Raw genomic sequence first — 27302 nt, 5'->3', positions numbered from 1 at the left:
GTGCATAGCCAAAGAGCATAACATAAGGCGGAGATACACATGCCTGTAGCACACCTGTAAACACCTCCTTGCTCATGCCACTTACTGTTATATGTATATGTTGACTGGCATGCCTGTATCTGCCAATCAAATATATACTTATTATATTAAGTAGTCATTTCAAGTATGTTAACCTGCTTGCATAAAATATTATTGTTTTGTTATAATATGCTATAGCATATTATGGGTTTACCATGTACTTGCAAATCCAGGCATGCAGAAGGAAAATTGCATGCAAGTAACTTGCATACGTAACAAGACAGTGCCAATTACTCCTACATGCTGTTAACGGGTATGCAAGCTACTGTTCCGTTTAGAGGCATGTGGCTCCTAAACAAACATAGGGGAATTTAAATTACAGGGACGATATATTCTACGTAATTGACAGTAAATTAAAATTATTTAATCTTTGCAACACAAAATGTATTTCAAGTCATCTAATCAGAATAATTAATCAAATTATGAAACTGGTATGTAAGCGCTCTGATATTCTTTATCAATTACTTAGTTGGTTGATACACGTGGTCGTCCGCACACGAGTGTTGTTTGGAGGTATGTTCCAAATCTTTACTAAATTTTGCAAAAATATATCGTCATAATCGACAACTACTTACCTTCACTATAGATACAGGGTGTCCCAGAAAGTAGTGTCAAGTGGAAGTCCAGAGATAGAGCATCTCTTGGGGTATCTGAATCACCCCCATGTATGTTCCGCGATTTTTCATAGTTTTCGAATTATGAACATTTTTCTGAATTTTTGAGAATTTCCGATTTCAATAATTCGGTCTCTTATCCCGTCGGCCCATTGTTATTGTACGTAAAAGAGTTGCACCTACTTTTACAACCCTTAAACCACGAGAACGAACCATGCAAAATTAATTGAACTTAAACGCAAGAATATGCCAAATATTTAACTTATAGCTTTCTTGCAGTCATTTTCGGTTAGTTTACAAACTAATTCTCTAGAGTAAGCTAGCGTTAGTTATCGCGCTTGTGTCTGTATGGTTTAGTTATTAATCCGTCTGGTATTGTAATTATAATTATCTATCCCCCCCCCCCTTACCCTGTCTTATCCTTTCACTCATTTTGTATTATGTGCATGCTGTGACGACTCGTAATTGAAACAACATTTAGCTTTTTGTTTGAAACTTTGTATTAATCAGGTATCGATGTATGTTTTGTGAGTTGTTCCTTTTAATAAATAAATAAATAAATAAATAAAATTAATCTTAGAAGTGAAAAAAAATAATTGTAATATTATGGCAAATTTTAAGAATTTTCCCCTTTCCTCGCTGTGTTTTAAGGCTGATTTTAACCAAAATAGCCCCTATGAAGGGCTATGTTTTTTTAATGAATATATAAGTTGAGAGTCTGGAGAAGTTTTTGATCTACCTTAGAACCACGAAATCACCTGTTTAAGTTTTTAAATTTAAAGAAGAAAATTTAAGTGATAATTCATAGAACATAAGTTTTTCACTTTACACCATCATTTTCATAATTTTCATTAAAGTTACGAAGCTGATTGTTTTTAGCAAAAAAGTACAACTAATGAAAATTTTGTTGCAATAAAAAAATCTCGAATAAGTCTTCTACTTTTTTAAAAAGAAAGCATTTAATCGTTGAAATCGGAAATTCTCAAATTCTGAAAAATTTTCATAACTCGAAAACTATGAAAAATCGCGGAACATACAAGGGCGTGATTCAGATACCCTAAGGAGTGCTCTATCTCTGGACTTCCGCTTGACACTACTTTCTGGGACACTCTGTATACTATCGAATCATATAGGTTCTTAATATCTAGGTAATGTGTAAATCATCCGTCTCGATATACGTAAGTCCGATAACAACAATAGATATTTCATAAAATTACCTATCTGTTTCATTTTCACAAATAAAGTAGGTCGGTGCATACCTGTCTACTCACAACAAGAAAAACATTTCTAAACGGAACCGTCTCTCAAATCGTTTCCATATTTTGCTTCGGTTTAGATTGTATTGTATGTTGAGTTTAAAGATGTATCTTGGCACATTTTCGCCTTGAAAACCTTACCTAATAGGTACCTCTACTTTAAGTATTTACTGCCAGCTCCCCCCATTTAGCTCCAGTAATGTAATGTATATATTTCCTCTATCAAAATTGATCTATAAACCTGCTATTGGCGAATATTTTTTCGGAATCTCATTAACAGTAATCACTACATCCATTGTATACATAACTAGGTATATCTAATATTCCTGCCGCTAAACAGATGGCAATGAGCAAGCACGAACGTTGCCAACTTGACGGATTTACCACCAGGTAGGGCAGGATGGGTGAACTGAAAACGAGAAACAATATGGTCTCACGGCGAACGATTTTTTTGAGAGATTTATATTATAACTACACTAGTACTTTAATTAATCAGTTGTCCTAAAATGTTCTGGTGCTGTGGTGCGTAACTTAACTTTAATTGGTGTTTCTTTTTGTCATGGAGATTAATGATATTTAATTATAGTTTATTAAACAAGTTAGTTTACGAAACAGTAGGTAGTACAAACATGAATTTCGTGTAGAGTGGCTATAGATAAGCTATTTAGTTCCTAGAAATATTTTAAACGATTATTTTGACGGGAAACCTAAACTGTTTAATAGATTTTTGACAGAATTTCTTACGTACCTAAGTTAACAGAATTTAAAAATATATAATGGTTGGCAGCACTGATAAACAGAATAATAAATAAGGTTTCAAGAACACCATAGTTGCTGATGCTATGGCTGTTTTAAGATAACACCTAATATCTTAGGTTGACGAGCGCAAGACACCACGCTATTTGTAAATCACACTTCACACACATCATACAACATTGTCGTATAGTAATCAACTTTACACACTAAAACATTTATTATTATATCGATGTGCCCTGTCACAATGTAAGAGAAGCAAGAATTATGTAACCTAATCATTAAATGTAGAGATAGTGTTATCTTTATGCCAATGACCCTATTAATACAGGCTTTAATTCTGAAAATAATGTTTGTCATAAGTTGGCTTTGTTATTGTTTTGCTGATGGTGATATCTGTGTCCACCCGAATAGCTACCACACGGTGTCAGACACTGCATACTAACATTCCGTTCCTGGTTCAGGCTGTGTATATCCCGTTTTGAACAGGCTGGCGTAATAATTGTGCCGCCTGGCGAGGGATAAAAGCCTCTCGTCAGTTAACACTCTATCTGGACCCGACTACCATTAGGTGCAACGAGGACTCCACGCTCATATAAGAAAAGTTTACTAAATAATATTGCTGAAGGAATAGCTTTTTCTGTTTACCAAAAAATTTGAAACTTTCTAAATGGTAGCTAACCTATAATAGAATTCTCCTATTTCAGGAATTACAGATCTAAAATGTTCGCTTACGGTTTATCTACATTGTTGACTACTGTCGACAGGGATGCAAATCTAATAACTATCAGGTATGTACCTATCATTCTTGATCATGTATTTTTCAAATCGAAAACTCCAAAACAAATTCACGATCCGTCTCTTGACACGGGCGGGCGCTATGTTCGTTATATTCAGTATAACCCAGTGGTAGTTTTCCTTGTCAGAAAACCTATTTACTTCTCTAGAAAGAATAATTAAAATTTGTTCGAATTGTTACTCTCGAAAAAAACAAGAACGTTCACCCTTAATGGAATTTATGCTCAAAATAGCAATAGAACCATGGATGAGAATTATACATTCGGCGTATCAATAGACATCCATCTTCCTCTTCTGTAGTTATACGTGAACTAGATAATGCTATAAAACGGTGTAAAATAAAACAGCGTATAAACTGGTCAGTATATTCTACGTGGGACAGACGTCTGGCTGAGTGAAGAGCGCGGTGTAGTTGACGAGCAAGAACAGCAGCGCGGAGCCGGCGGCCGAGCCGAACTGTGTCGCCGCGCCGCACGCCCACATGCCGCGCGCGCCACCACGCCGCGCCCACGCGTACACCCACATGCGCGCGTACGACACCGTGCCGCTCACTACCACCCACGATATCACCTGCAAGATACAAACAAATAGAATCCTCATCCTCATGGGGAGGTATTGAATCATAAGTGGTAAAGCCAGGTTGTAGCCAGATCTCTGTCTACTTATGAATTATTCAGCTTGGACAAAGTTAACGTGAAGAGACACTTAGGCTGTTCTGGTTTATGTGCGCAGAAAGATTGTTGAGATAAAAAAAAGTAATACCACCATTATAATTATTCGCATCGTATTCATAAAGATCGGCAACCCATAGGCAATTAATGGGGATATGGATATTCAAATTGAATGGATAACTTACAACTAAAGCTTCGCCGAGGACGCTGCTGTAGAGCGGCGGAGCAGGGCTGAGCAGCGCTGTCGCCAGAATGTACAGGAGAGGCACGGAGGTCATACTCAACATGGCCACCAGCGCCTTGATAGCTATCGGACGCAGCCAAACACCCGCCAGGCACGCGGCAGGGTTCGCCATAGCGCTCAGCGTCACCGCTAGGTGGTACGCCTGCGTGCCGTATGGCATGCAGGAGTAAGACTGGATGGAGGGCAATACGCCGTTGTGCAGCGCGTTCAGCACCGCCATTAGCGCCAGCACGATCACCCACTGCGGTGCCAAGAGCTCGGGCCACTCCGTAGTCGCTTCTTCATCCTTGGCTGCCGCCGCCATCGTCACCCTCTCCGAGTTGAACCCTTTGTACTTATTGATAGTGATGAAACTAACCAAACTCACGGCGGACAGCGCGCCTAACATCAACAAGAATGCCGTGGAGTCAAACCGCGAGGGCGGGTAGTGCGGCACTATAAGTGTAGAGTTCTCGACAGGTAAGCACTCGGGCTCGCCGCCGATACCCTGTATTAACGCTAATATACTAGGTATGAAGCCACTGAGACCTTCGCCTACGAAATATGTGGCAAGATACACGTCACGGAAATGTCTTAAGTACGGGTAGAACAACACCGAGCTGGTGCAGCCCACCAGCGCCGCGAAGAACGTTAGCGTTAGGAACGCCATGGAGCGCTCGGAGGCGCCTATCACAGAAGTTTGATCGTACAGGAACGCGTTAAGTACCAAGGCGAGTGTACCTAACGTCAAAAGTCCATATATGTAATAAGAATCTAAGGAATTCGGCCGTAGCCGCTGCAGGAAGCCGTAGACGAGCAGGCCCACGTTGGCAAGCTGCACGGCCAGCACCATGGAGGAGGGCAGCGCCCAGCCCTCGGGCAGACGCTCCACCAGTAACGGCAACTGCACGTAGATGCCGTTGACGCCGAGCCACGTGCCCATGCCCCAGCACATCATCAGCACGTCGAGCAGCACCCGCCGCTGCGCGCCGCGCATCCTGATGTTGATGCCTTCTTCTTTGGCTAGACACAGCGACGCTTCTTTGTCTTCGTTTAACCTAGAAAAAGGAAAACTAAATTGTATTATTCTGCACTCAGGAAGGAAAAATAATAATAATATAATATATAATATTGAAAGCCCTGAATTCTATATCGTATACCATTCTATTTTTCTCATTCGTGTCCCATGCATGTACATATGTATAAGTAATTATTTATCTAGTTTATTACAATTATTTTAGATAGTGAAATGAGAAAGCGGTTAACACACAGTACGTATCAAAACAACTGTTTTAGATAATAGTATTTTGTTCTGTCATTTAGTGACTGGTGGGAGATCATCCAAGGTCTTGTGTGCCTGCACAACTGCAGTAGGTTATTGGTAGTCAATTGTTGTATTAATTGGTAGCCAATTATATTAAAATATTTATAATACACTTAGTACGAAATAATATCAGTTTTATGCGCTGTCTTACTGGTCTTATTGGTTTGGCACAGCGCGTAACAAACTCTACCTGCAGCTCTTGGAGTTCCACTCTGTTCTTTTAAACCATTTACATCAGTTACACTGTGCCTACTAATCGTTTATCGTCATTACGGTCTGACAGCAGTATAAGTAATACATTTTTATTTTCGTAAATCTATACATATTTTTCTTCCAAGAAGCTTTCAAACATCCTACACAAGTTAAACTTGGTTTTATAGCCCAGATTAAGAGTGTGTCCGGTGTGATTGATGCCAGGTGACTGACGGCAACTGTAATCAGTCTAAGACAATCAGTACGTGACCTGATAACCATAATTATCGTTAGTTGCATGCAAGTGTCTGCTGTAGTATAATCTACGTTGTTGATAAAATCCGGTGTATAATCAGCGGTAAATTGCGACAAGCTGCGGGGCATTCCTAGTATACAGTAATAAAGTTCGAACTAAACGCGTGTTTACTTAAACACTATAAATTTTATTACTCAACAAGTTACGTCACGGTTTATTAAGTCATTTTCGTTTACATCTTTATACGATTTCAAAACATTATATTAAATCGTACTTAGTTACAACTAAAACATTTAGTCAAACTGGAACAGTAATGTAGGTCTCGTTTACCTTACAAGAAATAAGGCACTAACCAAGTGCTACATAATAGAAGTAAATAAATTCACTTGCTATGATACACTGCAATTATAACAATTTAAGTAGGTAATAATTAACTGCGTAAAATATAAATATTCGAAACCTCCGTTAGGACAGAAGATGCAAACTGAACGCCACGTAATTGTTGTTGTACAATTAGCGCAGACGACACGAGCACCTGCCAACACGCCACTATACTTCACTGAAGGATTCATTGTAACACATTACTTCGCTGGTCTGAAGTTAGTTAGATCAAATATGGGACTCACTTCGCGCCGACAATAAAGATTATGTATGTATGTTATACTATACTGTACATCTGTTATTAACCACAATAAGAAAAATGTATTAACTTTAAACAAAATAACTCGCTATTGTGATACCAATTTATTGGCGTTTTCATGAATATTTAAAATCTTAATATAATTTTAGAAACTAAAAATAAACATAAGAATTATTAGTTTAAATAATAAAAGGACGTCATAGTCAAGTGAGTCATCTCATCATAAGTGCTCAGCCCTCAACACAGATAATACTAATTACCAAACGGATCTTTATAAATCTGAATAAATATGAGGTGAATGTAGAGTCAATTAAAATTAGGTTCTATCCGCACAAACCAAAGAACTCTCTATTAGAAAATGGTACCACGGCCCAACAAGCCTTTTAATTCCATTCACAAAACTGTACCCTTGTTTATACTATACCTTTATACAAATAAATGAGGAGCGGAGATTACGAAAAAAAATTAAGCCTTAGACAATTAACCTAAACTTCTTGCGACATAATGTTACAGTGTACCTAGCATTACAAATACGCGCTGGTAGAGGACATACATATGTGGAACAACAGATAGCTCGTATTTGAATAACGAGTTTTCACCGCATTTCGTAAACCCACATAGAAATAGATAAAAATACGGGGACGGAGGATTCAGTAATCAGTTACAATTTATGAACTGTTCTCTACACTTAATGTCTATAATAAAGAAAAACTGTAATCTGATAATAAAATTATTTATTTTATTTTAAATTGAGCTTGTAGCTCAGTCCGACTGACAATTACGTTTCCGGGATAAAAAACATGAATTGTAAGCTACAGCAAACCGACTGAATTTATGGTTAACCAACTTGTATGAAATATTCGTGTATAGCTATTAGTTACAATACATTCAGCAGTTTTGTTTCACGCTCGAACCGAGCAAATTGTGTATTCCGCTAGTGTTGCTATACAGTAAATTGTTTTTGAAGTAAACAAGTGTTTCAATAATTGAATAACTGTCTGGAAAATAAATATAGACCAGTGAAACTTTACCGCTCATGTAAAAAAATAACCAAGTAAACAGTTTCACTCCGACATATATGATGCAGGCAGGAACTTTTGTTTACATACTTAACTGAATAAAGATATGAATAGATATTGCATGTCCATAGCTTCAAATGCGCCATGACTGCCCACACACATTAGCAATATCAGCGCGAACTTCGATACACATAGCATTGCATTGCTCTCATTGCTCTGGGACATTCATTTTTATGTCATAATGCCTCAATACTAAATGGCAACAGTGTCCTCTAAACTGAAATATGAGAGGGGCCATAGGCAAGACCGTTTTCTACAATTATTAACGACAATAGCAATTAGAGAAAATATATAAGAATGACATATCCAAGCAATAAATCTATCAATAGCATCTGTAATTCTTAGACATAACATCAGCGGTAACAATTGTAGAAAGGCATCTTGTCCAGTTCCACCCTTGTGCTTGCACCTTGCCCTTACGGGACAGAAATAGGGAATAAAAAATAAAATCTCTTAGTGCATTCTGCTGGACAACATGAAGCCTGAATACCCACCTACCTACTTTTAAGCGTAATAGTAAGCTTTGTTTACTCCGCCCCGATTAGTTTGTTTAATCATCACACAGTCATATATTTTAAACAACTTAAGATCTAAATTTGAGACAAGTTTATAAATGAACAGGTAATTCATTTATTTAACCTCTCGTATTCTATATAGAGCGGGTATTTAACAACACGTGACGAAAGTGCCGATGCCTAGTGCCTGCTGTAACTGGCAACTGGCCATTGGAACTCGACACCTCAGCAATACAAGTAGGTTACTAAAAATTTAATTTTGAAACAATTTACTGCAAACAATAAACATTCAATGCCGGAACGATTTCATGTTATTTTTATCTTGGTATATATAATTTAATACAAATGCATTTTGCAATTTAATTTTATAGCTAAAAAAAATATAATCTATACTTTGTTACTTTCACTCTTTCTAACACTAGTTTTGTATTCTATATATTCTCGCTCACTGACGCACATGGGTCTCCTCTACTACTGAGAGGGTCTAGTAACGCCTTAGTCCAATACATTGGCGCAATCAGTATAAACTATTTAATAATTTTATATATAAATTATAATATACTAACTATTTTATTACAATATAATGTTGAAAGTATCATAGGCTCGTAGGTATAAAAAAATACATATAATTTTTTTGTGTTAGGTAGGTACTAACATTTACTTAATATTTAAAATACCGGTTCCATTTTTAGAAAAAAACTACTTGTACAGAACTGTTACAGATGTCAAGGCGTATCATATTGAAATTTAGCTGACCCAAACAATTTTAATGCTCAGATATTATGAAATGTCACTTATAAGTATTGGATAAATATTGCAATCTGCGACGCGCCCGCATCAAAGGCACCCGCATGTGTGGCGCTATAATTGTCACATGTAACTAAATCCATGTTGTGTTGTAGTTGTGCGATGTAGCCTGCGTTTAAGATACCTACAGATTTAGATGAGACTTTAACGCTAAATGTCGGACACACAGCTCCTAGCGAAGATCTCTTTTGACAATCGTTAACGTTAATGGAAAACTAAAAAATATGGGAATGCAATATACTATCGATAAGCCGAACGCTACGATATGTCATTTTTGTACGTAACGTTAACGTTAACGATTGTAGAATGGCCCTTGGCTACGGCCTCAAGAGCTTAATAAATTACAGATAATGATCTATCTTTTAACAAATTGACGTGTGGGTTTCGTTCAGTATTTTACACAACAAAATGACGTCGCCAAGAGGTTCGCTGTATATTCGGCAAGACTGTTTAATCAGTAGCATCATCACTAAGACATTTCAATTGTTAAGAACTACAAAACTACGGAATTCGCTCGTCGTCCTGAGACTTTAAGTCTCCTAAAGTCCTGTAGCCAGTAGTCCATACAACAATATATTTCAAAGCGGAACAAGTGTTCGTACGCTGCAACTTAGCTACGGGAATAAACAACGTAATAGAATCTACGCAAACGGACTCTTAGATATCGTAAACTATGTAGAAAAGTGTAGATTCTTTGCCCAAATAGGCTCTCCTTAATTTCATCGTAGAAACATACATAATAATAACAGCAAGCGCTCTTTGGATCTCTGTCTACACTTTGGACTTACAATAGTAAAGGTATTATATTGTGTTGATCTGACAGGTGATTGGCGCGACATAAATAATATTAGATAACGTTATCAGGTCACTGACCTTGCCAAACATAAAAATATTTAAATAGTTTTGCAGCTGATTTATCTCTGGAGACAGGTTTATATGCATTTGCATATTTCGGCCATTTTTGCAGGATTTTGTTTATAATGCATAAATCATGGGTTGGAGTATATTGTCGGTACATAAGGCGATATTACATTACTTATCTTCGTTATGATAACAAATAATAACTAAAATGATACGTTGCATCGTTGCCGACTAAGCTCATTGAAGTAGCTAAGCTAAGAACAACTCAGCATTTGAAATATAAGTAAATAATCATATTAATGGGGTGAGTGAACTTTGCCATAGACAATAATATGCGACAGCAATCAGCATAGTAGCCAAGTGTATAAAAAAAAACCGACGTCACTTTCCCCGAGCCGGAGTTCGAACCAGAGATCTGAGCGTAAGAGAGATGCCTTCGCAATACCTACATTTTATAGTGCCATCAAGCCAATCTGCTTTCCTTATTAACTCATAAAAAAATCGTTTATTGATTATAAATAGATTGTACGCTAATTCTAAGGTAAAACAACGTAGTGAGTTCCTTTCATTAATTAATGTTGCATATTTTGACGTTTTCATGCATATTTGAAAGATTCTACTATGCTTATCTTTATGCATATCTATGGTTTTTTTAATTGTATATATACTGATCTCCACTTAGAACCATACCGAAAACTATAGTGTACAAGATGTAATTTAATTCACTGTTTTCAATTATACATACGGTTAGTCACAGTCGCCTGTGTGCCTAGTTGGTTCGACCCACTGGTAATGCCACTTACTTCTGTATCTAACAAAATAGACATGAAGTGGCAGTTTTGTTTTTTCCATCATGAGATTGTCAGAAATTCAACGCGTAGGATTTCTTATTGTCTATAATTGCTATTTGTTTTCCTTAAAAATAATTTGCACTAACGCACCCACGATTCCTAGAGTCCAGCTAGTTGAAAACAGTCTGAAGCGATCATAACGCAACTTCCTATTCATTAAAAAAATAGACGTTTACTTATTATTATTCTCACTTTCATATTTCAGCATAACAAATCATTAGAAATTTCTTAATAAAATTATCTAAAGCTGACTTCAAAAATCGTAATGAGAACTCATGAGCTCTCCCTAAGTATAAGTAGTTCTAAAAGCCCGAAAAAAATCTTAATTTACGCCTTACGTAATATTAAGGCATAATCGTTAAATCAATTAAGTAAGTTCGTTAACTATAAGTTTTATCAGATATCAGTTATTGAATTTAAAATTAATCCCGTGTCTAATTAAGCCAACTCTACAATATAAAATTTAATATATTGCAAACATTTGAATACTTTATAAATTAAATAAACACTTATTTTTTTTCCTGTTTAAGTTTACACATCATCTATAAATTTTAAAGAAGTAGGTAGCTGGTGCATTCATCAGCCTGTGCACCCAGAGCTCGTCAAGCTTGTTGTCGCCCAATGTACTAAACGAGTCTATACCTATAGATATCTAGCACATACTACAATCATAGCCACGTAATACTTATACTTCAATCTACCACATCAAAACCTAACAAAAAATTTCTCTACTTATTAGATAGGCCCCTTTGAAATACCTCTTCAATAGGTAGTATCTAAGTGATGGAATGAAAACCTGAAAAGGTACATATAGCAGACAATTAAATGTTCACAACTATTTCTCACAATATATCGTTCCACCGCACACTACAAATAACAAGTTAGAACGCTTATAGGCGACAGATCAAAACAGACTTGCGCTTTTCACTTCTATCTCACAGATAGAAGAAAAAAGCACAGGTAAATAATAATAGAATAAGTACAAAACAGACCACAAAACTATTGCGTGTTCGTACTCCCGAAATACGCATCTTAGGCAAACCCGGGTGTATGCCGATGCTACATGCATTTGGGTGCACCGTTATGTTCAACCTAGGGTACTGCTAAAGAAATAACAACCAACAGCCGGACAAAACCCGGTGATACAATCATGGATGTCAGAAACACAACGCCCAAACCCTAGACAGACTATGGGCTCCGCATTAATCTCGGTCTCTGCAGACTCTCGTTTCACGGTGGACTTGTCCTCGCAGCCGCGGTAATTCTAACCGATAACACAAATGGCTATGGAAAGCTGATATTGACCGTGAAACACCGAATCGTTTAATTACTCTATACATTAAGTGTGAAGTTGTTTTTAATAATATTGATAATACGTACATTTGGAGGCCGCAGATGGAGCAGGCGTGGACCGACACAGACAATGGTAGACTGGTGAAGCGCCGTGCTCGCGACGCGCGCTCTATCTTATTTGATCTGCGACGTCTCCGAGAACGGACTAATTTAAACAACTTCCACATATTGCGATGCGTAGGGTGACACTTATTTAATACTTCTGTGGACGGAGTGAGCGCTCTAGGACTTCGAAATAGTGCTAAGTGAATTTCGTATCTATATTACTGTAATACTGCATAGATATTGGTGTGATAGATTTCAACGCGAAAATCAAATAGCGATTTCTCGAAAGTTATTTGGGAAAAAATCATGTACGTCATTTTCATTGTGTTAACCCAGTGATTTTATTACGTTTCCAATATTCAAAGATATGTATTAAGTTGCCATTGCTGATGAAGGTTCCCAACAGGAGTTGTAATAACATTACACAATCGGAGTGTTTGTGGTCTGTAATGATTTATGTCAAATTAAGTACACGAGGTCTATTCTGCGCGGGGTTATCGGCGCGACCTCACGCGACATTGTACGCCGTTCCAAAACAGTAGCTACTATTCATCGGCACACCATAATGTACCAGTAGATAAATATAATTTGCATATATTTCCGTGAAGAAACAGTTATATCTACAGAAACGACCAATTCTTACGTTACGCTTACAAAGTTAAAATGGCAAATATTCAACATTTGTAATATTTTATGTCCACGTCACCAATGTCTTTTCAAGTCCATATCCAGTTGATATTATGAGCCTTTTCCCAGGCTTCTTCTGAGGCTACAGTAGTGCCTGTCCATGCCAAAAAAGCATAGTATGATGAGGTACTTAGTTTGACACTAGATGTATACTACGACCAGCCGCCAATATTATCGACTATACAATGGCAAAATTTTAGATATTACTTATAAGTTTAATGTTTGGATAACCTGGTGGGATCAAGAGGGTCTATGTTCTCAGAGGTTCGAGAACAATTTATGCGTGGATTCACCAGCGTGACATCTTTGGTATATTAAACTAAAACAAAAAAATAATATAGAAGGTTTTGTTGTTGTATAAAATATAATTGTTTGTTTTATATAAAAAGATGCAATCTAACAATTACAGGTGATTGTACGCCACTCACAGCTCACTCACCTGAGGAGTCTTCTTTTTATCTGGTGCCAATCAAGGCCGGGCTAATTTTGTAACGACTTAAAAATTATGAACGTTGTTCTTATGGAGTGATAAATGTATAGGGGGGAGGGGGGAGGAGTTAAAGGGGCTGAGACTGGTCATTCCTTTATTTGGTGACAACTGTATTGTTACAGCAAATTGTACATTACAAGATAACTCACCAACTATCGATTATTTGTCTCTGCACACCTACGTAAATTCTGCTGTCGAATTCGTAGATAACACCAATCGATATTACAGCGCCTGTGTACACACACCGCAAGACTGATTTGCATTTATTTTGGGTCAAAAATATTTTATAACATTTGTACCTTATAAAATATTTTTGATTGCAATTATCGCACTATCTTTAAATGCATCTGCCTATATGCAGTATCCCGGAAGGGTAGAATGGCAGTTTTATTTGTATGTTGTATATTATGTCTAAAGCGATAATAGATATTAATGCATATTCTAATTACAAGAAACACTCGGTACTCGGCCTACATTTAATAGGAGCTTTACAACTAACTATGTCCCGCTACCGTTGTCAACTTCAGTGTGATCAAACACAATCCTTGCAGAGGTTGCGCGGAGACATGTGTGAGAGTCGCAAATATTTGCTACCGATCAAGGTCGTTCAAGGCAGCGAACATTCTTATGATCTGTAATTTTTTTTAGGTCTATTGTGAGAGAGTTCCCAAGCCGTTACAACACAAAATTATGATCTTAGTGTAAGGCCAGGACTTCCTTTCATTAGAGAATTATCTAACTTTTTGCTTAATTTTATATGCGAAATTTTGTTAAAATATTTCGAAACTTGTTACTAGTAAACGCAGAAACTGTTGAACGGATATGTATAAAATTTAGCACACAGTTAGGCCATGTCTCGAATTAATGCATAGGCTTGTTTTTATACCGCTGATTTGCCCCAATGGGACATAATGACTCACATTTTTATATAGATGAGGCCGACGACAAAACATTGGTGCTATGAATCGCTAGTGTTTTAGTGCAACAGGAAAAGCTTTTCACGCGAGCAAAGCCACGACCAAATAGCTAGTTTATTTACATAACTTCAAATTCAATAAGCATGCCTCATAATTAACAGACTGTGGACACCGTAACAATGTCATAAATCATTCCAAAGCTTGTTTACGAAAAAATAGAGCAGCCACCAGCGCGGTGAGCTGAACAAATACTGATAACTGGCAGACAAAGTGTTGGCGCGTGGCGACATCACTCACTCACGGAGAAGTGACTTAAGTTGTGTTAATTTCCTAGGACTTACGACTTTTTTATACTGAGGTAGAGACTTGTTTCGAATGTGACCTAGCACCAGCACCAGCGCGCTCTGTGGTTAGTAGGTGGGCGACTGCAGTAGTCGGTAGGGGAGGGGTGGTTACAGAAATCTGACGCCATTTTCCTCCATCGTGATCGTTTCTGATATGTGTCCATGGCGTTCTGGAACTCAACTGACCGTTAACTGTCCATCTTGTAACCGCCCGCCTTGCGATAATCGCTCGCCAAGTTTGCAGGACATAATCGGAACCGCAGTGGTTAGAAATCGCACAGATCTCCGGTCGTCATGAGTTTGGAAATAAAACAGCCGTTTCTCAACCACGGCGGGCGCGAGTAAAAACCGCTTCGTGAGTTCTTAGCCTTATAGAATCACTTTGCCGTCCCGTTGTCAAAACGTTTACAACTCGCCAAATACCCATTGCGCGAGTCCCACTCGCACTTGGCTGATTTTTTTGCATAATGCATAGGTACGCTTACTTTCAAATAACAAGGTTTTGTGTTCACTGATGCGCACTGTTAAGAAAATTCAAGTGACGAGAGACGGAATCCTATATCTTTCTCCTCTTTGAACCTTAGAAATAAGGGATTTGGTAATTTATGTGGCTAGTGAATAAAACTACTAGTAGTAGTTAGTATACCTATCTTCTTAACTATTTGGGCTAGTTTAGGTTTACACGCTCACATCAATTTTACATATAATTTTATCCTGACGTTTAACCCTGTGCAGGTTTCGGCGTCATTATACTTGTATAAATTAAACGCGTCTAGATCCATATGCAGTTTTACTTAAGTATGTAGTGTTTGCGTAAACTTCGATAACAATAATAGTATATTCTATATTTTTTTTAATTTTTAGGTACTCGTGCCTGATATTACACTCAAAATAAATAAGGTTATTAAAAGCCGCAAAATTATAGATTTTCAATATTTTTTGGATCAAATTAAAACACTCAATAACCACAACAGAGCAACAGGTTGTAGTATCGAACATTTACAACTATTGAAAGAGAATGTTTGCTTGCAGTCAACATTTTTAATGAAGTGTAATATGTGCAATATGGAATTTAAGCTATTTAAGCGCTAAGAGATATACTGATAGTATGGACGTATATCGTGGAACTGTGAATGGAGCTATGATGACTGAAGTTGGTAGATCAAATTTAAACGAACAGTTAGCTTCCATAGATTTACCAATATTAACGCAAAATGTTTACATGAAATGTTACGACGAGTTAGCTAAATGATTGAAATTAGCTGCAGAGGACAGGATGCAAGAGGCCGCTAGGGAAGAAACTGATAAAGATGTTGCCTGTGGCGATGTAAAAGACGGTATTCCCATACTTACAGTCAAAGCTGACTGCTGTTGGTCAAAAATAGTACAGAACCAACTATTTTGCTTCGTCGTGTGTCGCAAATATTATGCAAAACTATGGATATAAAACTGGTAAATTGTTATACATGGATGTACAATCGATCGATTGATGATCGATGTCACTGAGAAGCAATACCTATTAAAAAAAAAACTATCCAAAAAAATATAACCAACTCCCGAAAAAAGAAGTCTTTTATTTCTCACTTTTTAGTTATACACCTAAAAATGACATCGCATTACATACACCTTCTGAGTCAAAATATAAATTCCAATATGTAATTTCTAATGACTTAATTTAAACTTTCAATACGCTAAATATTAAAAACTGCAGATCTATGGAGTAATTATGTGGTCCATTATAAACATCGTAGCACAGTAATTTTCCTGATTTATTGTCTGATTACGGAGTAATTTTCCTGATTTATTGTCTGATTTTTAAGCATTTGCATTTAAAAAGTGAAAATAACAATTTGTAAAATTGCCGTTAAAATTTGTTAAAAATGTTTATTTTTTTTTTATAATTACAAAATGATATATATAAACTATTTCATGATGAATTCTTATATATTTAATAATAGAATTCTTCATTTATCATAAATTCATAAATCATAAGTTACATGCCAATTAGATAATTAAAGCGAAAAGATCAAAATTGGTTGGTCTGACTATAAAGATAGCCGACGCGCTAACTCTACGCACACAGCTACGCAACGGCTCTGTGTGAGTGAATTTTGCGAAGAATTACCTATAGTTGACTTCACGCGCGGCACGTAAACGCTCTTAAGCCAAGGATGTTGGTGGCGGGTACCACATTATAACATAATTTGTAATAGAAATTTACAGACCAATTCCTAATGGAATGTATGCGCTCACCTTCATGACTACCAGGAATTTCAAAAATTCAACCCCTAAGTGGGTGACTAAGTCTTACATATGCCATTGGACATATGAATATTAAATATAACATAATTGTAATCAGTACTTCACACATACAAACCGCACAACGTGCGATATGAATACCGCGGTAGGACTACTAGTTTTGCTTATGGTGCGTTTTAAACTGCGGTTTGTAACTGTTCGCAATTTTTCTACACGTGCCTGGTTGTTGCACTTCTTTTTCTATTTTAAGACTGTGTCTAAAGCATTGTTGCACTTAACAGGACAAAAAAGTCTCTCCTTCACCTTACACGCCTCCTCTGAGTGTTGCGGCTTCTTTTTGTGTGATGATGCGGTGTTGACCCTGTCCGCTTATTATCGACGCCAGCGCGGCAATGCGATGCCAAATTCAAAGGCTTTATTTTATTATTTAACAAAACAATAGCTAAGCCAACCAGAACTTCAGCAATTCGCAAAATATTACTGCATGACACTGCATGTCCCTCGTCACCGTGAGACCCAATAACACTGTCTCTACAAAGGCGTTTGGAAATTCATGCCTAGTATAAGTAGGCAATGACGGAGTACCTATCCAGACGAATACTTACCTATCATGAAAACAAATATTATGGAAATACCAATACCCTATTTGGTTGCATAAAAGAGACACTACTTAATTCCTTTTTACACGTAAAATTATAAAAAAACTTATACTTTTAACAGAGATCTAATTTGAGGACTCAGCAATACGCATCTTTTTGTTTCATAGATGGGGTCGCTTTTAATAACATTAGCTACGCAGAAGACTTAGCGATGTTTAACACATCAATAGCAAGTATTAGGAAGTTGATAAAGACTTGTAGGTGATATGAATGGAATGGTTTGAGATACAACGCAAATAAAAGTGAGGTTATTATTTTTGGATATTATTATTGTATGATAGTATCTTAAATCGTGTCAGTCAGTTTAATATCTTGATCATATTGTTATCGAAAACCTGATAATATAGATATATAGAAGGAGCGACAAGCGTTGGTGGGTCGGTGTATTATGCTTTTCCAAAGGTTTAGTCCCCACACGTCTGAAGTTTGTTTAAAACTTTCCTTTAGGTATTCTATACTATTAGCCTTTGGACAAATTACTAGAAAGCCATCAAAGTTCTACGGATCCAATATAACATTGAATTAGGATGCTGATAGGCCTGGCTCGTATCTGTAGTGCTTCCCAGATGTTCACATACTCAAACTCTGGCGGATTTGCAGCCATCACACTGACTTTTCTAAAAATCATGTGTGTATTCTTTGTGAATTTATCGTTCGCTTTAACGGTGAAGGAAAACATCGTGAGGAAACCTGCACATCTGAGAAGTTCTCTATAGGAATTTCGAACGTGTGTCTACCAACCCGCACTAGGCCAGCGTGGTGGATTAAAGCCTAATCCCTCTCAGTAGTAGAAGAGGCCCGTGCTCAGCAGTGGGCAAGTATATAATACAGGGTTGATGATATTATTATTATTATATATTAAGTATTTGTCATTGCGAAGAAATACACAATGCATCATGAACTAACATAGCAGTTATAAATGCTATTGTTTCTAACTACTTCATATTAATTGTATACTATGGAATGTTTAATTTCTGTAATAAATGGTTTATTATTATTATTATTAAAAAGGACACTTAAATACAAGAGTAGGTAAAACATAAGAAATATCCCGCTGTCTGGTTTTTCCAACTATATGCCGGCTTTACCATAAAACCCCCCATTCTATTATTTACTTCGGTTAATGAAAGTTTATTGCTCTTGGGCTAACATGGATGGCACACATAATAGCATTATATTCATATTTTATCGCGGTTTTTATACTTACATTTTCTCCCGACGTTTCGATGACTTTGCATCCTTCGTGCCCGAAAAATTGTTTAACTTTAATATCTAACATTCGCATAAACATAAGATATCATTATTATCAGAATCCACAAAAATCACTTGCAGGAATAATGAATAGTCAAAAAAATTGATTCTTTTCAACACACGCTTTATGTCAAGTCATGCCGATTGCACGCAAACGCACAGTCAACACAGTCAAGGATTATTGTCGAATCAGATTTTATAACCGTAGGTGTATTATATTAGGCTTAAGCAACGCTGTCAACGCTTAGATATCGATTATTTTGTAGGTCATAAGACGTAGTGGCGTATAACTATCGTACTTAACATTATTGATAGAACTAAAAACATAAACTTAATATTGAAATTAAACTAATTATCGGATTCTATCGCGGTTAGTATTTTATTTTTCTCCCGACGTATAAACTCAATAGTCGAAAACACGAACTAAAAAAAGATGACCATGTGTTATCTTGTAGAATATAAAGTACGTGTCACGCGCACTTACATAATTCCGTACTCTGTAGCGACCTGCCTCAATAACGTGGCGCGAGCGGGTAACTGCGAAATGACGTCAATTAAAAAAAAGGCTATCTCATATTACCTTACAAATATCTTAAAACGGTATACAAGTCACGAGTACCTATCCATTACCACAGGCACGATACAAAACTGTAACTTTTTTATACCTTGATATGAATTATTCATGCCAGTTCTATTTGGAACGCAAAACCTCAGCGACGAGTTCGGTTGTCACGACTCACGTCACCCGTAGCAACGTGATTACGAAATCACGTCGAGAAAAAAAATCCATCTTGAAATATTACGAAAAGATAGCGTAAAAACTGCCAAAGGATCCCTTATCACAGGGACGATAGGCATAAATAACAAAACCGACACTTTTTATATTATTATTCCTAAAAATGTTGAAACACAAAACCTCAGCGACGACCGGCTGGGTTACCATGTATTGAATAGGTAATTTTCCCTGTATAAAAGGTCTCGCGTTGTGGAAATTATATTCAATAATTATTTTGATTGTGTTTGTTAGTTTTGTAAAAAAAAATTGTAAAGAGATTTAGTCATTGGTTGTCGGCTAAAAGAAGTGTGATACATAATAACTTGTCATTCTATATAATAATATCCACTCTCCTACGTAATTGATAAATTAACTTCAGTTGATTTGAAAGCAAAATAAATTTTCGTAGGTGTTTGGATTGTCACTCTTTTTATAGTCATATTAAATTGTTTCTCATAGATCTTCACATGACCCTCATACTCAAAATGTACGTATTTGAGAAATTAACAAAATAAGAAAAAAAAATACATTAAATATTATACTTACTACCGTAGATAAATAATTTAGGACAAAAATTAGGGTCTTCTCATTCGTCTGGTAGGTATCACTGCACGCACACATTGACACAAATAAAGCTAACATTTTTATAACGGTGGCGGCGCGTGGTGTGGAGTTCTTTTTTGACGCAAAATAATTAACAACAAGAAGACCTACGTATCAAAGAAAATGTCGTTTGGCGGGTGGTAAAATAATTATATTATACTATAAAAAATGAATGGTGCTGTTTAAACTTGGAGGTCTTTGAGGAAAAATATATTTTATTCTCTACAAATAAGCTTTACGTGCAAATTTATAAAAAAGCAATTTTGCACGTTATTATCAGATTTTGTTTGTTTTATCAATGTAAAAAACCATTGGTCTCCATCAACGTTTTCTTATAGTTTTCACACTCTAAACACGACTTTAGGTTGTTCATTGCAAATTAATTTTCTATAAAGAACATCAATTCTCTCCATCGTAAAGCGTGCGCCATTTTCAATTTACTATGTAGTTAAACGATTGAAATATGAGACGCATCAATTGAGACAATTGGTTCGGAATCAAATGAATTAGTTAAAGTAAAGCCGACATACAGCCACGCAGTGCAACTAGTGCGGCACTCGAACTATACTAAAACCACACACACCGTGAAATTACTTTGATAGAGACTCATAGAAAGCCGATTAACATGTAGTAAGTAATGCAGCCCGGTATCATTCTAGTTACCCTGTGCATTTCGATAGCATTGTGCCTACCATCTGTTACAGAGCGCCAGGTCCAAACCAAAAATAGACACTTTATACATACCATAAATATTTTTAACCGTGCCTTTTTAAAAAAACTATTTTAGAAGTTTAAAATATTATAGACTCCCTTTTACTTGATACTTGATAAATTTCATCTACGGCGCGGGGAGCACGGAGCTGTTTAACCGTGTGACGTAAGCGGCATGGACTTTACACCAGTTTACCTCGATGACGCACAATCACGACGTGAATGAATACCGGCTTCGGAAGGAACCGCTTCCGATACGCATCAGTTCCAAACAATGACAGGCCAGGAAAAGTATTTTCTGACTTATATGACCTAATGTAAAGTTCCCTATGACTTAAGTGCTCGTTTGGATGCTTATGAAATTCATATAATTCGTTACATCATAAAAATATTAAATAATGAAAGGATTACTATACCAGGTCGGTCTTGCAACTCTGACACACACGGTGTACTGACGTCACTCCTGTGGACCCAATTAGAGATATTATAAATTCAGTGCATTGAACCGTCGAAACTATGTCTCGAACGATGAAGCGATAGATTACATCCAATGACATTTTAATTCTTCAATTCACAGATGAACCATGGTCTCTAAAGGTTAAATAACCAATAAGTGTTCAATAATCGATGCCTCCACATTATGCGCGTCAGTAAAGATCACTGCGCAACAAGTACTTTGAGCCGTTCATACAATCCACTCAGAGTGATAAATAAGAACAAACCTCTCATAAAACTTATATTACCTTAATTAATTTCATAAGACATAACTTAATCGTCTAAACAATATTTGTGAAATGCAATAACAATAAAAAATAGACGTCAAAAACGAGGAAGTTTCTCAATAAATATTTTATTACCTATTTAAGTATCATACTTAATACTTGAATATTTAATACTAATATTATGAATGCGGTATTTATAAAAAAAATTTGGATGTTTGTATATTTATTAGAATTAAATTCAGAAACCTCTGAATATTTTTTATACAATTTAGGACTCAAGTAGACCGTGTCCCAGATTAACACATAGACTACTTTTTAACCCGTAATTTACGCCCGTGGGAATAATATGATAAATTTAATCTAAATGTTTAAATATATGGTATTGGCACCGCACAGGTAGCGAGAAAGGCTTGTCGCAAATAGCTAGTTTAATCGTAAACAACCAACGATGTAACAAAATGTAGATTAAATATTAAATTTAGAGATGACAATGATATCAAGGTTTGTATAGAGATTAGGTAGGAGATCGACTCGGCGGGCACTATCAATGGCCTCTCACTTCAATCTGTCAGAATATAAGTGCGTATATATTTATTTCCGTTTCTCCTTAAAAACGTAAAGATTCCCAGCAAAATGTTCAGACTTATCTAGAAATTGTATCAGCTGACTTCGTTTTCTCTTTTGTTTTTGTATATTGTTTATCGTGTCCTTAGGCTAGCGCCGACGTGTATGGGTTATGGACTGGGAAATCTTGGAATGGGTTCTCAGGTCATGCAAAATGCATGTAACAGTATTTGTCTTCCTCAGAATTGAATATGCATATGCCATTATTAATTTTAATTCATATAAAACCCTCATTAATATTGTATAGGTCTCATTTTTATTGCAACGCGTAACGCTATTTCGGGACGCCTTTTCTTGGAACTTGTAATAAGAATGATGTACACATTATTTATTTTGCAAACCTGGTTTTGAGAAATGAAACGTCAGGGACGCGCAGAGATTCAAAAACTGGACATTCAAGATCCTGCCTAAGGTAATATACATTCCACACGTTGTATGCAATGTACAAACCATATATCCATATATTTATAATCAATAACCAGATTATAAATACATACATTTAGTTTTAAGGTGTAAAATGTAGCTGCTGTTCATAATAGGTTTAGTAGTTTTGCCTTGGTAAATTGTTCCACATGCGTGACGCTTTCTTGTGAAAATGTTAGATTTATTATCATTGTTACACAAACAAAAACCGACAAGCAGGTTTCCAAAAAGAAAGCCATTAGTAAATGAATATGATTTAATGTTATTTAGTTAGTAGTAACATAGAACAGTTACATACTGTGCCACAGTCCTTCAGGTTAGCTTCGTACACCTGCAAATCATAAAATGTGATCAAGCACAAACTGCACACGGCATGCAAACTACACTACACTCCGATATATTATCTAACTGTAGATTTTTATGTCAACTCATTCGTTCTTCGCCTCACCCAACGCAAACGATCCAACGCATAATGAAATATTTTATTTTGTTTGGTGTTTAAATTTAATATATCTTTGGTCAATTAACCATTAGTTTAATACGGTAGATATTTTACAATTTATTAACTAAGGACTTTTGCACATTTGTCCTCCTATTATGAAAGTAATTTATCTGAAATTCGTGGTAAATACCCAATTTTATGACCAATGTAAATTTTAATAAACTTAAGCAAGGGATCTTTTTTGTTAGACTGTTCACTAATTTGCAGGAACCCTAATGTCGGAAACACAGGCTTGCCCTTAGCAATCGCAAATTCAAACGTGGGGATAGGCGATTGGCCTCCTCGCGTGATTGGGCAACGGAAAAAAGGCAATGACTTGTTGTACTGCATTCACAGTTTTGTGTGCGATCTAGGCACAATTTCCACGTCAGATATACTGGCCTCTTAAAAATATAAACGCATTTCCATCCGCGTCCATATAAAGGTTAGCTTTACATAAATTTCCCAAGAATTTGAAGCAATTGTGTATTTTGTAACGAGTTTTAAACGTTGCCGGCATAAACAAACACTTCAAAGCAGTAGGATGGTCGACGTTAAACTCCGACGATGCGACGTCTGACGCCAAACCGCACTGAATAACGCCACTGCACCGTATTCGATAAAATCGCCTCGAGATTTCTCGAATCTGAGTCACTTTCACGAAATTTGCAATTTTACGTCATTGTTTCTGTGTAAGGAAATAAAAGATTTTAATTCAATATTATGTTTTGACGTTTTCGTTAATAGTTATTATCTGTAGTATCGGGACTATAATGTTCTCTTTAATAGGAGTCCCATAACTGTCGGACGGAAAACAAGCGCGCAATGGCTTCAACTACTAATGGTTAAGGTAAAATAGAATAATTATATAATAATTCGTTCTAGATCTTCGGTTGGAGGATCACCCATCTTGTTTGATAGACAGCAAGAAGCGCCATCATTTACTGGATAAGTACATATTAGTAAGATTAGTTTAAGGAATACGGAAGTATTATTTCATAATCAATACATAGTATTTTGTATAATAGCATCCTTCATTTATCATAATTTAGCTGCTATATGTCTGAGGTTACCGCCATTATTTTAATTTAAATAAACATTAAAGTACTATCCTATTTATTTGGTTGTATAAGATCAGTTATTGGACTGTGGCCATCAAAGTGTATTTGATATCGCGTTTACGCTTTTGACGTATTATACGCGTCACTTGCTGGACCATCTTGCTACGCCACGTCGCAATACACCGGGCACCGACGCGGCGTCATGGTGGTCCTGAACAGCGCTAACCGATCGTGGTCGGTTGGCGTTAGTAATCGAGTCGCATATTCGAATTTAGGGCGCGGTTAGGTTAGGTTTATATACACGTGTATGCTCGTATGAGAGCGACAGGTAGCTTGCGTGGCGAGATACAGATATACATATAGCTTAGAGAAATAAGCAGATTTGACAGTTGCCACATATACAACCAGTGTATCTGCTTTGGAGTGCATTTAAATTAGACGGAAGTCATTGCGCGGACAGCGGTGGGGCAATGATTTTATTCCCTATAAATTACATACTGTATTTTCCCTTGTCCTTGCCATGTACACAGTCACTTGACTGCGACACTGAAAGCGCGCCATATTATGCAACCAGTTTAAAATTATCCTTTTAATTTAAACTAGATATTTGTTTTTTTTATGCAAGTTTGATGCAAGTTTTTGGCATCCATAGTCTCCCAAAGAAGCAAACAAAGACCATATTAATTAATCATTCATCCCCCATACAGGTTCATATAATTAACATAGAGAAAAACCCCACGCATTCACAACAATTTACTAATAAACCATACAAAATGTATATCCAAACAGAATGTTGATAACATTGTGTCACAGTGAAGGTCATGTCAGTGTAGTATTGAATAAGAATTATTTACCATTTAATATGTTGATCTATATGTATACCAATATATAAAGAAAATATTGTACCACTTTTTAAGCACATTGTATGCACCGAAGAGTATATGATTCGGAATTAAAGTTTAAGACAGGATCAGAAAGAAATAAATTTATGTGTATGTGTTAAGAATATATTAAATTGAATGGTTGAATTTTCAATACTGGACAATTACTAGTTTGAAAAAATCAGTTCTAATTTATTTTTAATTATCATGGTACACTCAGACAAGGTTGTTAGTGTTAGTGAGGTCAGTAAGAGAGTGTTCTGACTAACTGTGTTTAAAAATATTGGAAGAATTCTTAACATTACACATTCATCAAAGAATTCAGAAAATTACTTTGATATTATTGAACACTGATTGCATAACAATTTCACTACATTTAGATTAAATATACATTACAGGAAAATAATTAATTGTAATTAACTAAATATCTTCATATTAAATTTATTTATGCATTTTAATGACTTTTGCACAGGTGGCATAATTATGACACTCATAATAAGATTTAACTAGGCAGTCAAAGTAACTTTGGTTCCAACATTCACTTACTAATACTACACATATTATACAATAGAAGGAAGGAAGTGTAAAGAGTATTATAGAACATATAATTTAGCTTATTATGATCCTGTGACAAATTAAAAAACTATGCATAATGTCTTAATGAATGCTTATCATAATATTATTTTTAAATTAGATGTAGGTCAGTGCCTATACAGATACAAGCATTATGTTTATTAAAAATCAAATAAATCAACTGACCTTGCAACGTCTACCATTGTGTTTGGCGAAGGCACGTGAACTTTTATCTTCAGAATCTTGTAATATTCTCGTACACTTGCTTTTGGTGAAGTATATTTAATTTGCACTAAACCCCATTTACATCGCTCGACATTAAAATTTCACTATACACGAGAAAATCGATTTCGCGCATAACAATACTTAATAATTAGTTAGTCTTATAGACATCTGTACATAATAAATATTTAAAATAAATAACATAAGTGTTACGAATTTGTCATAATGCGCGACGTTCGACGTCCGCTGTCAATGCTGTTCAAAGTCCTACTGCTACTGTCAATTGTCAAATGTCAACTGTCAAATAGTGAACCGTCAGGCAAAAGCCAAAGTCTGAGAGCCAAACTGCCAAAGCTGTCTGTCAGGAAAAAATAGAGTAAGTAAAATATACGTCTATGGCAACGTTTAATAGGTGGACATGTATATTTATTTTTTATATAATTAAAAAGTATATAAACGTTGCTTTTGCTCTATATTTTACGAGAATATATAATAAGAACCCGGAATTAACAAATTTGTTTATGTCTCTAGTATCATCTCTCTTTAAAAAATGAGTGTACCTTTCGCCAAGCTATTTTCGTAAATTTGGTTTTTCTAAGGTGGTTTAACTTTTTTAAACCTTCAAGTTGTAAAATGGCTAGTTTCCAGCCAGAGGTTTCGGACTTCGGACAGAGAGAATTATAATACTTATATGTATATGGGTATTGGAGGCGGCACCATAGCCTGACCATTAGAACGACATAGATATTTTCGGGTCTTGATTCTCGGCTGCTTCGAGGAATATCTGTCGGATTCGTCAATTAGCAGTTAGCACTACACACTTTGGCCGTTTGTCCCGCATGGAATTCACCTCGCAACAACTTAGCCATGACCGATAATGCAGATGGATGGAACTCGGTTGCCTCGTTTTGCGCACAAGCCATATCCCCAAAAGAGGCGGCGGAGAGAGGGGGAGCGATCCATATGACTGACTGACTATGATGACCAACCTTCTCGCAACAAACGTCGGAGAGAAGACCTCCGACCTCATATAGCGTAAACATATGACGTTAAGAAAACAATTTCGCTGAGAAGCACAAAGATGTACGCTCTAATTTGTTTTACTCGATTTTTGCTTCACTTAAAATTTTCTTGTTAATGCTTGCCCCACTTAAAGTTTTTCAGTTACAGTAATATTTTTAAAAGTTTAGGCGTGTTAAGAAAACGTTAGAGCAAAATAAATGTAACCTTCTTCCAGTTAAGACCAAGTTTGTTAGTGAAGTTTTGTATACTACAATTAACCGGACCTGTAAGCGGCGAGCGT

The 27302-nt window shown here is 36.2% G+C and overlaps 1 protein-coding gene and 1 long non-coding RNA gene across 6 annotated transcripts; one reads left to right on the top strand and one right to left on the bottom strand.

The window, feature by feature from the left end:
* The first annotated feature begins 514 nt into the window (after positions 1-514).
* Positions 515-24531, top strand: LOC119190425. The gene is made up of 3 exons (XR_005112919.1): positions 515-591; positions 3409-3492; positions 24148-24531. It is a non-coding gene; the product is annotated as an uncharacterized LOC119190425 (long non-coding RNA).
* LOC115450735 (solute carrier family 52, riboflavin transporter, member 3-B) lies at positions 3851-26280 on the bottom strand. Of its 5 annotated transcripts, XM_030178829.2 has the most exons (4): positions 25964-26279; positions 23080-23112; positions 4356-5451; positions 3851-4069 (listed from the first exon to the last, which is right to left on the bottom strand). In XM_030178829.2, exons 3-4 carry the CDS (start codon positions 5388-5390, stop codon positions 3869-3871), a joined length of 1236 nt encoding a protein of 411 aa, XP_030034689.2. In that variant the 5' UTR covers positions 5391-5451; positions 23080-23112; positions 25964-26279; the 3' UTR covers positions 3851-3868. The 5 variants fall into 5 exon arrangements, with proteins under 5 accessions (XP_030034689.2, XP_030034687.2, XP_030034686.2 ...); XM_030178827.2 differs by lacking the exon at positions 23080-23112 and having other exon boundaries at positions 25964-26280; XM_030178826.2 differs by lacking the exons at positions 23080-23112; positions 25964-26279 and adding an exon at positions 12299-12453.
* Positions 26281-27302: the final 1022 nt, after the last annotated feature.

The sequence above is a fragment of the Manduca sexta genome, chromosome 24 (assembly GCF_014839805.1).
Source record: "Manduca sexta isolate Smith_Timp_Sample1 chromosome 24, JHU_Msex_v1.0, whole genome shotgun sequence".
NCBI classification, from domain to species: domain Eukaryota; kingdom Metazoa; phylum Arthropoda; class Insecta; order Lepidoptera; family Sphingidae; genus Manduca; species Manduca sexta.
Note: the sequence above shows the minus strand (reverse complement) of the source record. Positions and strands in the feature narration are given on the sequence as shown.

Coding starts and splice junctions, on each gene's coding strand:
- LOC115450735 (XM_030178826.2), bottom strand. CDS start 12,438: ATGTGGAAGTTGTTTAAATTAGTCCGTTCTCGGAGACGTCGCAGATCA. Junction 5,452..12,298: donor TCCATCTGCGGCCTCCAAAT/GTACGTATTATC, acceptor TCCTTTTTCTAG/GTTAAACGAAGACAAAGAAG. Junction 4,070..4,355: donor TCCTCGGCGAAGCTTTAGTT/GTAAGTTATCCA, acceptor TGTATCTTGCAG/GTGATATCGTGGGTGGTAGT.